The 14060-nt window shown below is 37.2% G+C and overlaps 1 protein-coding gene across 2 annotated transcripts; it reads left to right on the forward strand.

The window, feature by feature from the left end:
• Positions 1-5130: 5130 nt before the first annotated feature.
• LOC107810887 (uncharacterized) lies at positions 5131-13608 on the forward strand. Of its 2 annotated transcripts, none has more exons than XM_016635714.2 (8): positions 5131-5395; positions 7421-7471; positions 8048-8171; positions 8593-8662; positions 10817-11150; positions 11250-12311; positions 12429-12578; positions 12892-13608. In XM_016635714.2, the coding sequence occupies exons 2-8, from the start codon at positions 7445-7447 to the stop codon at positions 13324-13326; spliced, it is 2202 nt and encodes a 733-aa protein (XP_016491200.1). In that variant the 5' UTR covers positions 5131-5395; positions 7421-7444; the 3' UTR covers positions 13327-13608. The 2 variants fall into 2 exon arrangements, with proteins under 2 accessions (XP_016491200.1, XP_075086948.1); XM_075230847.1 differs by having other exon boundaries at positions 5245-5395; positions 8961-11150.
• Positions 13609-14060: the final 452 nt, after the last annotated feature.

Here is a 14060-nt window from a genome sequence, read left to right on the forward strand (position 1 = left end):
CAGAATAACAAAGTTTGTCGGGAATACAAACTTTTCCACTTGTACCAGCACATCATCAAGAATCTATGTCGTCCTTTTAATTGTGCGATCAGCCAGTTGCAAAAGCATCGAAGTCGGTCTAGCTCTGCCAATGCCAAGTTTGGTATATATTTCCAAAGGCATCAAGTTTATGCTGGCTCCTAAGTCACACAATACTTTTGCAAAGGCATAACTCCCAATAGTACACGGAATAGTGAAGCTACCTGGGTCAGACATCTTTTGAGCCATGGGTCTTGTCACTACTGCACTGTATGTCTGTGTCAGAGTTACTGTGTACAGGTCTTGAAAGTCAAATTTTCGTGACATTAGGTCCTTCATCATCTTTGCATAGCCTGGCATCTCCCTCAAAGCATCCATTAGAGGAATATTTAATTAAATTTGACGAAGCATCTCCATGAATTTCCTGTATTGATCTTCTTTCTTTTGTTTTGCTAGTCTTTGAGGGAATGGTGCAGGTATCACCCCCTTGTGCACTGCTTGCTGGTTTCTCTTTGTTGGGTTTTTGTGGCACAAGAGGTATCACCTGTTCTGCAGCTTGTTCACTCTCTTTAGCCTTACCCTTATCATCCTGAACCTGTTCAACCACCACTTCAGTAAGTTCTGCTGATTCATCTACCTCCAATGGAACTGGAGTGGCTGGCGTAGTCTCTCTGCTGGATTGTGCAACTTCTTGGTCCCTGTCTAAATTTCTCCCATTTCGAAGACTTACTGCCATCAGTTGATTGGGGTTTTTCTCCTTGGGGTTAATGTTTGTGTCAGCTGGCAATGTTCCCTGGGGGCAGTTATTTAAGGCCATAGACAGCTGCCCCAATTAAGTTTCAATATTATTTATTGCTGAGTCATGCACTGCCAACTTTTCCTGCATCTTACCATTTGTTCCAATGAGTTGTTGAAGTATACCCCTGATTTCTACCATGTTGACATCCTGTTGCTGAGGAGGTGGCTGATATGCCAACTGTTGTTGGTTCTGTTATGGATAGCCTTGTTGTCTCTGATATGACACCATTTGGTTTTGGGGTTGCATACCTCCAGGTTGTGGCATGTTTGGTCTGTACTGCTGATTGGGTGCTGGTCTCCATTGTTGTCCTCCTTGTCTCTGACCCCCAAAATTGTTGACATAATTCATATCCTCTCTTAACCCTTGGTTGTCACCTTCTCCACTCCCTGAACAAAGACTGATTAATGCAAGGTGTACACAGTCCTCCATTTGTTGTGTCAACGATATGCACTTGCTTTGTACCCATCTCATCAATCTTCTTTGTCAATATACTCATATGAGTCATGAGTGTGGCTATGTTATTTGCATGCTAATTATTTGGGTCAAGAGGAACTGAATGCACTATTGGTGTCAGGGTTGTACCTCTCGTCATCCACCCCGAATTTTAGGACATCTTGTCAAGAAGGATTTTACATTCTGTGAATGTCTTGCCCAAGAATGCACCCCCAGCTGAAGCATCTACATTGGCCTTTAAATTGTCTACTAACCCCATGTAGAATCTCTGGCTGATCATCTAGTCTGGAATACCATGGTGGGGACACTTCAATAGCATCCCTTTGAATCTTTCCCAAGTTTCCTGTAAGGTCTCAGTAGGCTGCTGTTTGTACTGCAATATCTCATCAATCTATCTTGCAGTCTTGTTGGGCGGGTAAAACTTGATTAAGAACTGCTTGACTAATTCCTCCCAAGTGACAATGGAATTTATGGGAAGCGAATTCAGCCAAGTCTGAGCTTCCCCAGTCACAAAGAATGGGAACAATAACAGTTTGATGGCATTTGGGGTCACATTGGGCTGCCTTTGGGTCACACAAATCGACAGAAATTTTTTCAAGTGTTGTTGAGGGTCTTCAATGTGTAACCCGGAGAACAATCTCTTATTCTGCAGAAGATGTATCATGTTGTTGGTGATCTGGAATGTCTCTACTTGTATTGGGGGCACATCAATGGCAGTGTCCAGATTGTCAGCTGTGGGTTGTGCCCAATCATAAAGTGCAGCTTTTGGCACAAGAGGCGCCACCACTCTGACGTTTGGGTCAGCTTGATCATCCCTGATATTTCCGTTGACGTTATCTGCATCACCTATTTCAATTTCAAGTTGGTGTGTTTGTTGTGATTGTTTGTTCTTCTTGTTGGCAAGGTTCAATGTCCTGAATGTTTTTCCGGGGTCTGAGAGTCCTTCAAGCAGTTCACCAGTCCTCGAAGAATGTCTAGGCATACACCTGAATCTCACAAGAGTTCAAACGTGAGAATTTAAATGAAAAAAAATATTTAACACCGTAGAAACTTGATCTAAACTAATAATTCTAGCACTACTCCTAAGTTGTAATAAATAACACCATTAAGTACCCGGCAACGACGCCAAAATTTGATCACGCCCAAGTATGCCTTATAAAAGACAAAGCGGTCGTTGCAAATATAATCCAGTTTTCAAATCCGGAGTCGAATCCTCAGGGAACTAACCTATCTATTACAACTCTTGGTGATGCTATTACCAGCTCAAACAATTTTCAGATGCAAGATTTTTATCAATAAATATTGGATTTTTTTAACTAATTCAAAATAATATTAAAACTAGCAATATGCTAAATCAAAGATAATTCAATGGTAAAAGGTCTAGGGTATTGATTTCTCCAATTGCTAGTTTAAGTCTTAACTCTTTTGCTATAATCTCGCCGTAATACTCTATGAGGATTATGAGCTATGGGTTATCGCAATTATCTCTCGATCAACTACGATAATTTACTAGAGCATTCTCTCGAACTACTCTAGCTGATAATTTATGTAGCTCTGAAATATCCTACCAAAGTTTCGTTATCTCTAACCCTACTTTTAAGTTCAAGTAATGAATCTCTTCAATTACCCAAAAGTGGTGTTGTTCAACAACAGTCTAACCTAGTATTCTTTCTCAAGCAACACAAGGCAATTAGACACGATTAATCAAGGGGCCATTCAATTAATCACCATAAAAAATATAGTTGAACAATCATATAATAAACCCAGCTCGATTTTAACAAAATTGAGTCAAAACTTTATCTCACAATTGGTTCCATCAACCCTAGATTAAATGTTTAGCTACTCATAACAAAGCAAGATAAAACTACAAAAGTATTCATAATGTGCAATTGAAATAACAAAGAGAAGATAGAAAAACTCTAATGGTTGGTTGCTCTTCTCACACTTGTTCTTGCCTCCAAATTAGTCTAAAAACAAGCTTGACCTTCTCTTGGGCGAGTTTGTTGAGTTTATAAGGGTTTGGAATAAGTTTCCCCCGATTTACACTTTAGTCCCAAAAGTTCTGGGCAGTTACACAATCTACCGCGATCGCGACAGAATGCGGCTCAACCGCGGTGAAACTCGAACATTCTGCCTTGCTTTCTTGGCCTACCACGGTCGCGGTGGCCTTTGGCCCAGTCCTCCTTTTGCTTCTTTCCGCTCGGGTGCTTCTTGATTAGCCTTTTTTCCACATTATTGACTCCAAAATACTCCATAGTCTCTTTCTAACTTGGATTAATCCATGCGAAGCAAAAGAACACCAATTAAAGCATTTTGTTATCATTTAGCCTTTAAAACAACAATAAAGCATGGTACATTTAGGGTGTAAATATCGTCTATATAGCCTATTATCATCCATAAACTTAAAATGGAGTCATACTGAAATAAACCCGTCCAAAGAATTATTTAAATTTTTAGATATTCGATTAAAGTGAATTTTAAATAAGAATAATATCTTCACTTGCATCATTATAAAGATAATCATTATTATAATATATATAAAATTTTAGAAATTGAAATTTCAAAGTAGAAATATTTTTGAAAGATAATATCATACCAAATAAGAGTTCAAGTCGTAGTATAAGAGTCACGTCGTAATCAAAGAATTATTTATATCGTGTTAGCCTTTGTGCTTTTCCATAAATATGAGTTATTATTTCACTTTGTGGCTATATTTAGGTTCCAATGACATCTATGAGAATAATGCAAAAAATAAAATTATCACTACGAGAATTGAGAAAATGTTAGTCTTTTTTCATGTAGTGTTTCTTAATTAATATTTGACGATTATCTATGATTATTTAGAAGGTTTAAATGTTAAGGTTATTTGCATATAATTCAAATAACTCAGATATTTAACATAGTTAATGCCAAATATCAAAATGTCAAACGGGCACTTTCTCATTTTTAAATATACGGGGGTCTGCCTTGTTCAAGAATGGTGATTCTTTTCATTTATGTATTCTTCGTTATTGTTTAATATTATTGGAGCAGTCATTCTTTTCTTACATTATGGAATTCAATCGTATCTGTAATCAAATTTTACGTTCAGCTGTGCTTGCTTATTCTTATCTTCTATCTCAAATTTAGGATAAATTATCTATGGCTAGGATTTGCCCCAAATCTTTTTCCTTAATTGGTTTAACAAAAAGGGCTTAAAACTTATTGGTCAAACATTTATAATTTTCATTTTGTAGAAACGTTTTCTAAAAATATTTTCTAAAGAAAGTGCCTTGATGTGCTTTTCAAAAAGTAACTTTACGAACACACAAAATTTCTTTCTTGAAATTTTTTATTACAACAACAATAAAAAATCTAGTGTATTTCCATAAATATTTAAGAAAAGTAGTGTGTATGCCGATCTTACTTCTACGTTATAAAAATTGAGAGACTGTTTCCGATAGACCTTTGACTCAAAGAACTGTGAAGATAAAGCAAAAAAATTTATTATAAAAAAGGGGCAAAACGAAGAACAACAATAATAACAATCCAGCGTAACCCACAAGTAGAATCTGGTAAGCGAGAAGGTAAAGAGCGCTACTTTGGGTACATCCCGGCTCAAGCAAAGTACAATCTAGCAGTAATGATGTGTCTAGAAATGTCTCTTGCTTTTTTATTTTTAAATAAATGCATAATTAAATCTATATGTAGTCCTCAATTAAATTGGTTAAAATTGGAAAAACAAAGAACGATTTCTGAAAACTTTTTTAGAAGACAAGTGCCTTTGAGGCGTTTATAAAAAAAAATTGTCTAAGAAAACTTATAAAATTTCTTAAAAGCACAATTAATAAAACCTTTTTGTTTCTTTCCTTCAAAACGGCGTGACAATTAAATCTTGCCCTAACAAAAAAGAAAAAAATATGAAAATAAAAAATATGAACTGAAAATCCTTTTTCTACCAGTAAGCCTCTTCTCTTCTCCCTCTCTGGTCTCGCACCCTCAACACAGAAACACACACACAAACACAAACACAAACACAGAGGAAAAAACCCATCAAACTCTTGGTGGGTGCTTTCAAGAATTTGATATTTTCAGACCATAAATTTTTCACCTCATTATCAGATCCAAGCTGCTATTTCTTACCAGGTCATTCAACTCAAGCTCTTTTTTCCCTTTCTACTTCATTATTTATCAAGATTATAGTTTGACCTGTATAAAGGCTTTTCTTGACATGTAACATCTGTCTTTTTTGATATGTTGGAAGCTGTAAAGGGCTTAAAAATATCTGAATTTTATCTTTTCAATCCAATTTTTTCATAAAAATGTGAACTTTTTCAGTTTGTACATGTATCTATACTTGCTTTTATGTGTAAGAGGACTCGAATAGACAGGAATATATATAGGCTATTCATATAGCCAAACCCCACTTGTTTCGGATTGAGACGAAGTTGATTGATAAAATTATGCAATGCAAAATCTCCCTAAGAATGTGAATTTCTTCAGTTTGTATATGTAGCTAGCTTTTATATGTACATGGACTCGAATATAGTGGAATATATATAGAGTATCTATATAGGGAATCTCCACTAGTTTCGGATTGAGACGTAGTTAATTGATTGCTAAGGGGCCATTGCCTGGGAAGAGGGGTGTTATGAATTTAGAGAGAAATTTGAGGGTATGCAATTATATGCTATTTTTAGCTCAGGGTTTTGAATTTGATCATACTGTTGAGTACTGTATTCTATTGCTTATCTATATCACCTACAATATAATATCCATGAAGGTTCTTTTTTATTTACCATCTTTGTCTTTTGATATGTTGGAAGATGCAAAGGGTTCAAAAGTATCTGAAATATATTTCCAAATTTTCATAAAAATATGAGCTTTTTCTGTTTGTATATGTAAATGTACTTGCTTTGTTAGGTACATGGACTTGAATAGAACGGAATGGATGTAGAGTATTCATATAGCCAAACCCCACTAGTTTGAGATTGATAGTGTAGTTGATTACTTCCTTGGGAAAGAGGGGTGTTATGGATTTAGAGAGAAATTTGAGGATATGCAATTATCTTCTATTTTTAGCTCAGGGATTTGATCATACTGTTGATTTGCGTTACTGTATTCTATTGCTTATCCATATCATCTATATAATATCCATAAAATTTCCTCTTTTTTCTTTTCTTTTTTTGTTTACCATTCTCTGTTTTGGTAAGGCTGCGTACATTCTACGCTCTCACCACTTGTGGGAATCTACTGTTTTTTTTTTGTTGTTGTTGTACCTTTGTCTGTTTGATTTATTGGCAGCTGTGGGTTTAAAAGCATCTGAAATTTGCCGTTTTAATGCAAAGTTTTAATAAAAATGTGATTTTCCAGTTTATATATGTAAACGTACGTCTTTTATATGTAAGTGAACTCGATAGAGTGGAATGGATATAGAGTATTCATATAACCAATCCCCAGTTGTTTGGGATTGACACTTAGTTGATTGATGCATCTATACTTGCTTTTATAGCATTGAACCTAACTTATGCTAAGGGCCAGTCCATTGGGAAGAGGGGTGTTAGGGGTTGGACAGAAATTTGAGATGTATGCATTTATTTTCTTTTGAGATAGATTCCACTCTTGCTTTAGCATATACGTGCCTATGTTATTCTGGTAAAAGGCTCTATTTTTCGTATACCGCCTTTCCATGTTGATATATTGGAAACTGAGAAGCAACTAAAATCAGTCTTTTCAATGCAAAGTTTTCATAAAAATGCGGACTTTCTAATTTTATACATGTAACTGAACTTTTTAGTGAAGGGAATTTTGATAAGAGTCACTTTGGGAGGGGATTTTGTGGGGTTTGCCTGACATTTCACGGTATACATTTATTTTCCGTTTTAGCTCAGGGTTTTGGTCTTATTGATGTGCATTAACGTATTCTATTGTTTTAGTGAACCCCTTTAGCTATCTTAAGAGACAAATTATGAATAGGCAATGTAGTATTGGAATGAATTGGGCCCAAATAGAACAGAGTAGTTTTAGATGATTTATATAGTCGAATAGTGTCTTTCTTTTGAGGTGAATTCTGTTCATGCTTTAGCCTTTTCTTTCAAGTCATTGAGCAGTGGTGATTTAGACTAGCATGACATCCAATTTTACCTTTATTTTTTGTTTTATTATCTACAGGTTTGGAGGTTTTACCACATATGAATGGCGTGGAGGGTGGCAGGGAAAAAGGTGCGTTTTAGGCCTCTTCTTTTGGGCTCAATTGAATATCACTTCATATCTGATCACTGAACTTTCGAATAGTCTATTAGCTTTCATGCTTGAACTTCATGGACATCGACTTCTGGAACATTTCCATTAGCATAAATGGGAAGGTTGTATGTTTAGGTGCTTAACAGCTTAATCCTCGTAAGTTTTATTAGCTTGCCTTTGAGAACTGTCTGGTGCAAACTTTTGTTTTTGCTCGTATGAGAACTTTTATCTATAGTTTTTGGATACCAGTCTTATATAAAATTAGAGAGTATAGTTTCTCGAAGAAAGATGTGAACTGCATTGACCAAATGAATTCCCTAAAAGATATGCGCTTCATTGGCCAAATAGACTTGGTTAATTACTTTTATTGAAACCCTACCACTCCTTATTATCTGATTTGAATCCTTCAAAACCTCTCGTGGCTGCCAATACATGAATCTATCCACCCCTGCCCACATATTATGTCTTCTACTATTCCATTATTGAGACTCCCTCTTTATATTGCGAAGTTAGTATAATTTTGAGGTAGTCTTTTTATATGGAATGTTTCTGCAGGGTACCTTAATTAGTCTTACAAAGGAACTGGCAGTAAGATCCAGGCATGCTCCAGCATCAGTTTCCAAAACCGACCTTGAAAAGGCGCAGAGAAAAATTCCACTTTTGTTTGGACAACTACAAGGTCTGTGCATTTGTATTTCTTCAAGTACAAAGCCTGCATTTATTTCATTTGTTTATATTAACTTTATGCTTAACTCATAATCATTGAATGAAAAAACGTGTAACATACTAACATGCATATAATATGTAAATGTAAATACCTGGTCGTTCCTTTTTATAGTTAATTTGGTGATTTTCTAACTCAGATAGGTTGTTTGACTTGTAAAAGTTCTGTTTTTTTTTCCTTTTCCCGTGCTTCTTGAAAATCAGTAGTTGTTTTAGTTTTACTATGACCACTTATTCGTGCTACATCTGGGTGAAATGCATCCGAGTTTCTAAAGAAACTTTGTCGGCCACCTTTTCGCAGAGCTGTAATTAAAGACTGAGAACATAGCTTTCGATGATCGTAGACATGTATTATATCTTTTTCCCTTATACTGCAGGATGCTTCCCGAATGCAGCTCAATGGAAGTCAAACTACGGCAGCCTCCTAATGTGCAGATCTTCAATAAGGTAAAGTCACAACTTTACTTTAACTTTCCAAGGGATTTTTCTGGTTAGTTAAATTTGTAAAAGCAAGCGACATCATTCTGAGAATTTGTTGTCCTCTAAGAAATATGATGATAGGCAATTAAATTCACAAAATAAAAATCTTGAATCTTGTCGTAAATTGGGTAATGACTAATGATAAGCTAGGTTACACTCAACTGGTTTACAATGCAAAAAAAATCTCTTTCCAATAAACAATCTGGAAGATCCTATCTTTATGTTGTATTTGTTATAAATTGAGTAAAATATGTCTCCTTTGCAGAAGCGGATCGTCTGCAGCAACCCGACTTGGATTACTGGTCGTCGTTTGTTTCCCATAAGAAACGTTAGGAAACCCGTTTTCTCTACATCCGTAATGGTGTATTTATTGGTTTTAAGTAGGGTTTAGGAGGAGGACTAATTAATGGGCTTATGAGTCATCTAGCATCCTTTATGGGCGGACCCAACCCAATAATAGAGAAAGTAGCTAGAAGTGCACTCGTCCAAAGAGCTTTACCATCGCAGTTTCTGCCAAAATGAGGATACAACACTCTCCACAGACTAAAGAACTCGAATCCCTAAGCAGTTCAAAACTGGATCAGAAATAACATTTTTGATTCTCATAATTAACATGTTGCCTGTTGGTATCTAAAAAGTGCTTTCCAGACATCAAAGGTCTCCAATTTTTCTTGTTGAAGAAATTCCCTTATAAGAGATTGATTTTTCAACCATTTCACTACAATTGCTGGTCTCTTGAACTCTTTTCTTTACTTTGTGGTTGAGGAGGGCAGGATTATGCTATATGAAAGATAGTTGGAGTGAAAGACACCATAATCTCTTCTGTAGGAGGGGATGAAGAAAGGAGAGAGGAATGTTTGAATGAGTTGAAGTGGGGCATGTATAAAACATCCATAGAAAATTCATTAAGGGATTAGCTAACAGCAGAATAGATACCTTCCCAATTCCCATGTAGAGTGGCGAACAATATTATATAATAGAAGCATGCACAAACTTTGATTTCTTCAAAAGTTTAAGCCAACAGATTTCATTAGTAATCTACGTTAAGCAGCCTATGATCATGACTATGTGCAGACTAGTGTAAGGTTTTCCATCCCTGCCTTACTGTGGGTTTTGCTGCTAATCTGCAAAATTTGAATATATATTGTTATTCACAAGCCTAAGATATGAAAGCAGAGTTAAAAATATTACTTGTTTAAGAAATAAATTTAATGGGAGAAAAAGAACTGTTTTTAATGCGACGATTCATGGCGTTGCTCGAGTCAGATACCTACAAGGGTAATACATAGACTTGGTTGACTATGATCCTCAAATATAGAATATTGTTCTCATCAGGAGCGGATCCACCTTGCGACCTACGGGTTCACGTGAACCCAATAGCTTTTGTCCAAATAGTATAAATGCGTTCGAAAAATTCACTAAATATCTACAAATGTTTAAATGTGAACCCAGTTATTATTGAAAATTTACTCGAGGTCATTGCAGGAACCCATAAACATTAAATCATGGATCCGCCTCTGTTGACCGGCGCTATCCTTAAGGCCCTGTTTAGTTCCTTCTTTCCTTTTAGAATAAAAAGTCGAATTCTTTGTCGGTCAATCAACAGCGATACCTATGCAGCATCTCATTAGGTTCAAGTTACACCTGGCAATTGTCGATTGGTACAAGATTATTGATGTTATACCTTAACTAAACAAGTGTATTTGGTTAAAGTTTGATAAATGTTCGTTGTGACTTGTACCCAAATTAACTGAGGTTTTGCATGGCATTGTGTAGATATGTCGTGTTTTTTTTTTCGATTAGTGATTTGCCATGGTTAAGTAAAAAATTTGGCAGAACCGATTGGGAATATTTCTGAAACAGTCAAGTTGGTAATCAGTGTGAGCTGTTATCTTTTCCATGAAGTTAATTGCACTTCTTTTATAGCACTCCATAGACAAGAAGGACAATTTTGTGCCGTGGTTTTTTCTTTGAGAGTGAATCAAATTGTTGAAAGGCAAAATTTAAGATCATAGGCAGCATGATAAAGATAAGTTAAAATTATGGGCAGCCTGAAAAAACTAATAGTGTTACCTTTTGGTTGATGTAATAGAGGTAATATAGTTTGTTCTTTTTCTCTAGGTATTTTCATGCCAGTCTAGAAGCACTGGCTTGGAAAAAAGAACCCGAAGCTTTGGGTTTAAAGATACAGAAGAAAGGGAAGTTCAAGAAAAGGACAAAGGATTCCTCACCACCTGTTGAAGCTCCTTATGTGCCTCCCAAACTAAAAAGAGTTGCTAACTCCTCCTTATCAGATAGAACTGTAGAGATATTTGAAGGCATGACAATTATTGAGCTGGCCAAGCGTTGTGGAGAGTCGATATCTGTCTTGCAGGATATCCTTATAAATGTAGGGGAGAAAGTTGACTCGGAATATGATCCTCTCGGCATCGACATTGCCGAGCTCGTTGCGATGGTAAAACCTTTTTTTTTTGGTTGAATCTAACTCTTGCTTTCCAATTTGATTAAAGTGTCTGAGCTTCTAAGCATAAATGTTTACTTGTTTCCTTTGCAGGAAGTTGGGGTAAATGTTAGGAGGCTGCATTCAAACGAAGGTGCTGAAGTCCTGCCACGTCCACCAGTGGTTACAGTGATGGGTCATGTTGACCACGGTAAAACATCCCTTTTAGACGCTCTACGTCTGACATCTGTGGCTGCTAAGGAAGCTGGAGGCATAACTCAGCATTTGGGTGCGTTTGTTGTTGGAATGCCTTCTGGGGCATCAATCACGTTCCTTGACACTCCTGGTCACGCAGCATTTAGTGCTATGCGACAAAGAGGTGCAGCAGTCACTGACATTGTTGTCTTGGTAGTGGCTGCTGATGACGGCGTTATGCCACAAACGCTGGAAGCAATGTCCCATGCAAAAGCAGCTGATGTTCCCATTGTTGTTGCCGTCAATAAATGTGACAAACCGGCAGCAAATCCTGAAAGAGTGAAGATCCAGCTCGCAACAGAAGGGTTGGCTCTCGAGGAGATGGGTGGAGATATTCAGGTTGTTGAAGTCTCTGCTGTAACTAAAATCGGGTTGGATAAGCTGGAGGAGGCGTTGCTTCTCCAAGCTGAGTTAATGGATCTGAAGTCACGTGTAGATGGACCGGCCCAAGCTTATGTGGTCGAAGCAAGGGTCGATAGGGGACGGGGTCCATTGGCTACTGCAATAGTGAAAGCTGGAACCCTTGTCTGTGGTCAGCATGTTGTCGTAGGTACCGAGTGGGGAAAGATCAGGGCTATTAGGGATATGCTAGGAAAATCAACCGATAGGGCTAGACCGGCTATGCCTGTGGAGATCGAAGGACTCAAGGGGCTTCCGATGGCCGGTGACGACATTACCGTCGTCCACTCTGAGGAAAGGGCAAGGATGCTTAGTGAAGGGAGGAAAAAGAAATTTGAAAAAGATAGACTTAGGAAGATGCAAGAGGAAAAATCAGGAGCTTTAATAGCAGAAGCTAATTCAGAAGATGAAGAAGGAGAAGAGAAGCCAAAGAGGGTTGAAATGACAATGATAGTAAAAGCAGATGTTCAAGGAACTGTCCAAGCCGTCACAGATGCATTGAAGAGTTTGGATAGTCCTCAGGTGAGACAAGTACTGTTTTTATATATTTGATCAACTCTGTTTTAATGTAAACCGGCACTGGTTCATGCTCTTTAGAGAAACTTCAGTTTCAAAATTGTGAAAATTTCCTTTTAATAGGTGTTCGTGAACATTGTCCATGGAGGAGTGGGGCCTATTTCTGAGTCTGATGTGGATCTAGCACAAGCTTGTGGGGCATTTATCGTTGGATTCAACATACGAAATCCACCCAGTTCAATAAATCAAGCAGCAACTCAAGCTGGCGTCAAGGTAATTATTCTGGTTTATACAAAATGTAGTCATCATGTCTCATTTGAATGCTGCAAACATGGGAATATTCTGAATGCTCCTGTTACATGCTGGAATTTAATTTAAAAGTTTTATAAGAGTAAAATAAAACGGAAATGGTTCCTTGTTTCTGGTGAGAGGTAGAGGTATCCCGTGGAATTAGTCGGGCGCGTAAGCTGGCCCAGACAATGCGGTTATCCAAAAAAACAAAAAAAAAGGAATGGTCCCCTTACTTTATTAAAAAAATAAAATGGAAATGGCATTTTAAGCTCACAGTAATTGTGATTGGTTGCAGATAAAACTCCATCGTGTGATCTATCATCTTTTAGAGGATATTGGCAATTCTATTGTTGAAAAAGCCCCCGGGACATTTGAGACACAGGTCGCAGGAGAGGCACAGGTACTGAGCATATTTGAGATTAAAGGAAGGAGCAAAGCTAGGGGAGAGGACGTTAAGATAGCTGGTTGTCGTGTCATGGATGGCCGTCTCACCAAATCATCGACAATGAGGCTTCTTAGGAGTGGTGAGGTTGTTTTCGAAGGATGTTGTGCATCGCTGAAGCGTGAGAAGCAGGATGTCGAAGCAGTTGGAAAGGGGAATGAATGTGGACTTGTGATTCAAAATTGGGTTGACTTCAAGGTTGGAGATGTCATCCAATGCTTGGAACAAGTCAACAGAAAACCAAAATTTATTTCATCGCAAAGCGGCGCTGTCAGAATAGAATGTTGATAAATTTTTCACTAAGAAATGAGTAGCCTTTTTTGCAATGTAGGTTATCTTTCTCTGTTAATTTTGAGTCCAAAACCTTGGCCTCATTGTTCTATTTATTCTTGAGTAAATGTTAAACAATGTTACTGTATAAAAACTCTAAACTGAACCCTTTGCACTGAACAACAACAACAATTATACAGTGTATGTTCATTTTACCTAGAGAGGGCAAATCCTTTCCCTGGGAGCTGAACATAATAAATGTTGTATGCTACAGCTATATAAAACAATTTTGGTATTACATACTGGACAAATGAACTAATGAGTCCTTTTTTATTTGTCTCTTTGTCCACGGCTTGAAACCTTAAAAGTTTATTCTTTGTGTAAATAATATCATGTACACTATGCTTGAATGCTTGAAACCTTAAAGTTGAGTTGTGACAATAGGCTGATAGTGCTTCTACAAAATTTTGCGTACGCTACTAGTCAGCACTAGGAATAAGTTGAGTTGTGACAATAGGTTGATACTGCATGCACAAACTTCTGCGTATGCTACCAGTCAGTACTAGGAATAAGTTGAATTGTGACAATAGGTTGATACTGCTTGCACAAAATTTTACGTACGCTATTAGTTAGTACTAGGAAAAAGTTGAATTGTGATAATAGGCGGATACTGCTTGCACAAAATTTTGCGTACGCTACTACTCAGCACTAGGAAAAAGTTGAGTTGTGACAATAGGCTGATACTCCTTGCA

The sequence above is a fragment of the Nicotiana tabacum genome, chromosome 1 (assembly GCF_000715075.1).
Source record: "Nicotiana tabacum cultivar K326 chromosome 1, ASM71507v2, whole genome shotgun sequence".
Lineage (NCBI taxonomy): Eukaryota > Viridiplantae > Streptophyta > Magnoliopsida > Solanales > Solanaceae > Nicotiana > Nicotiana tabacum.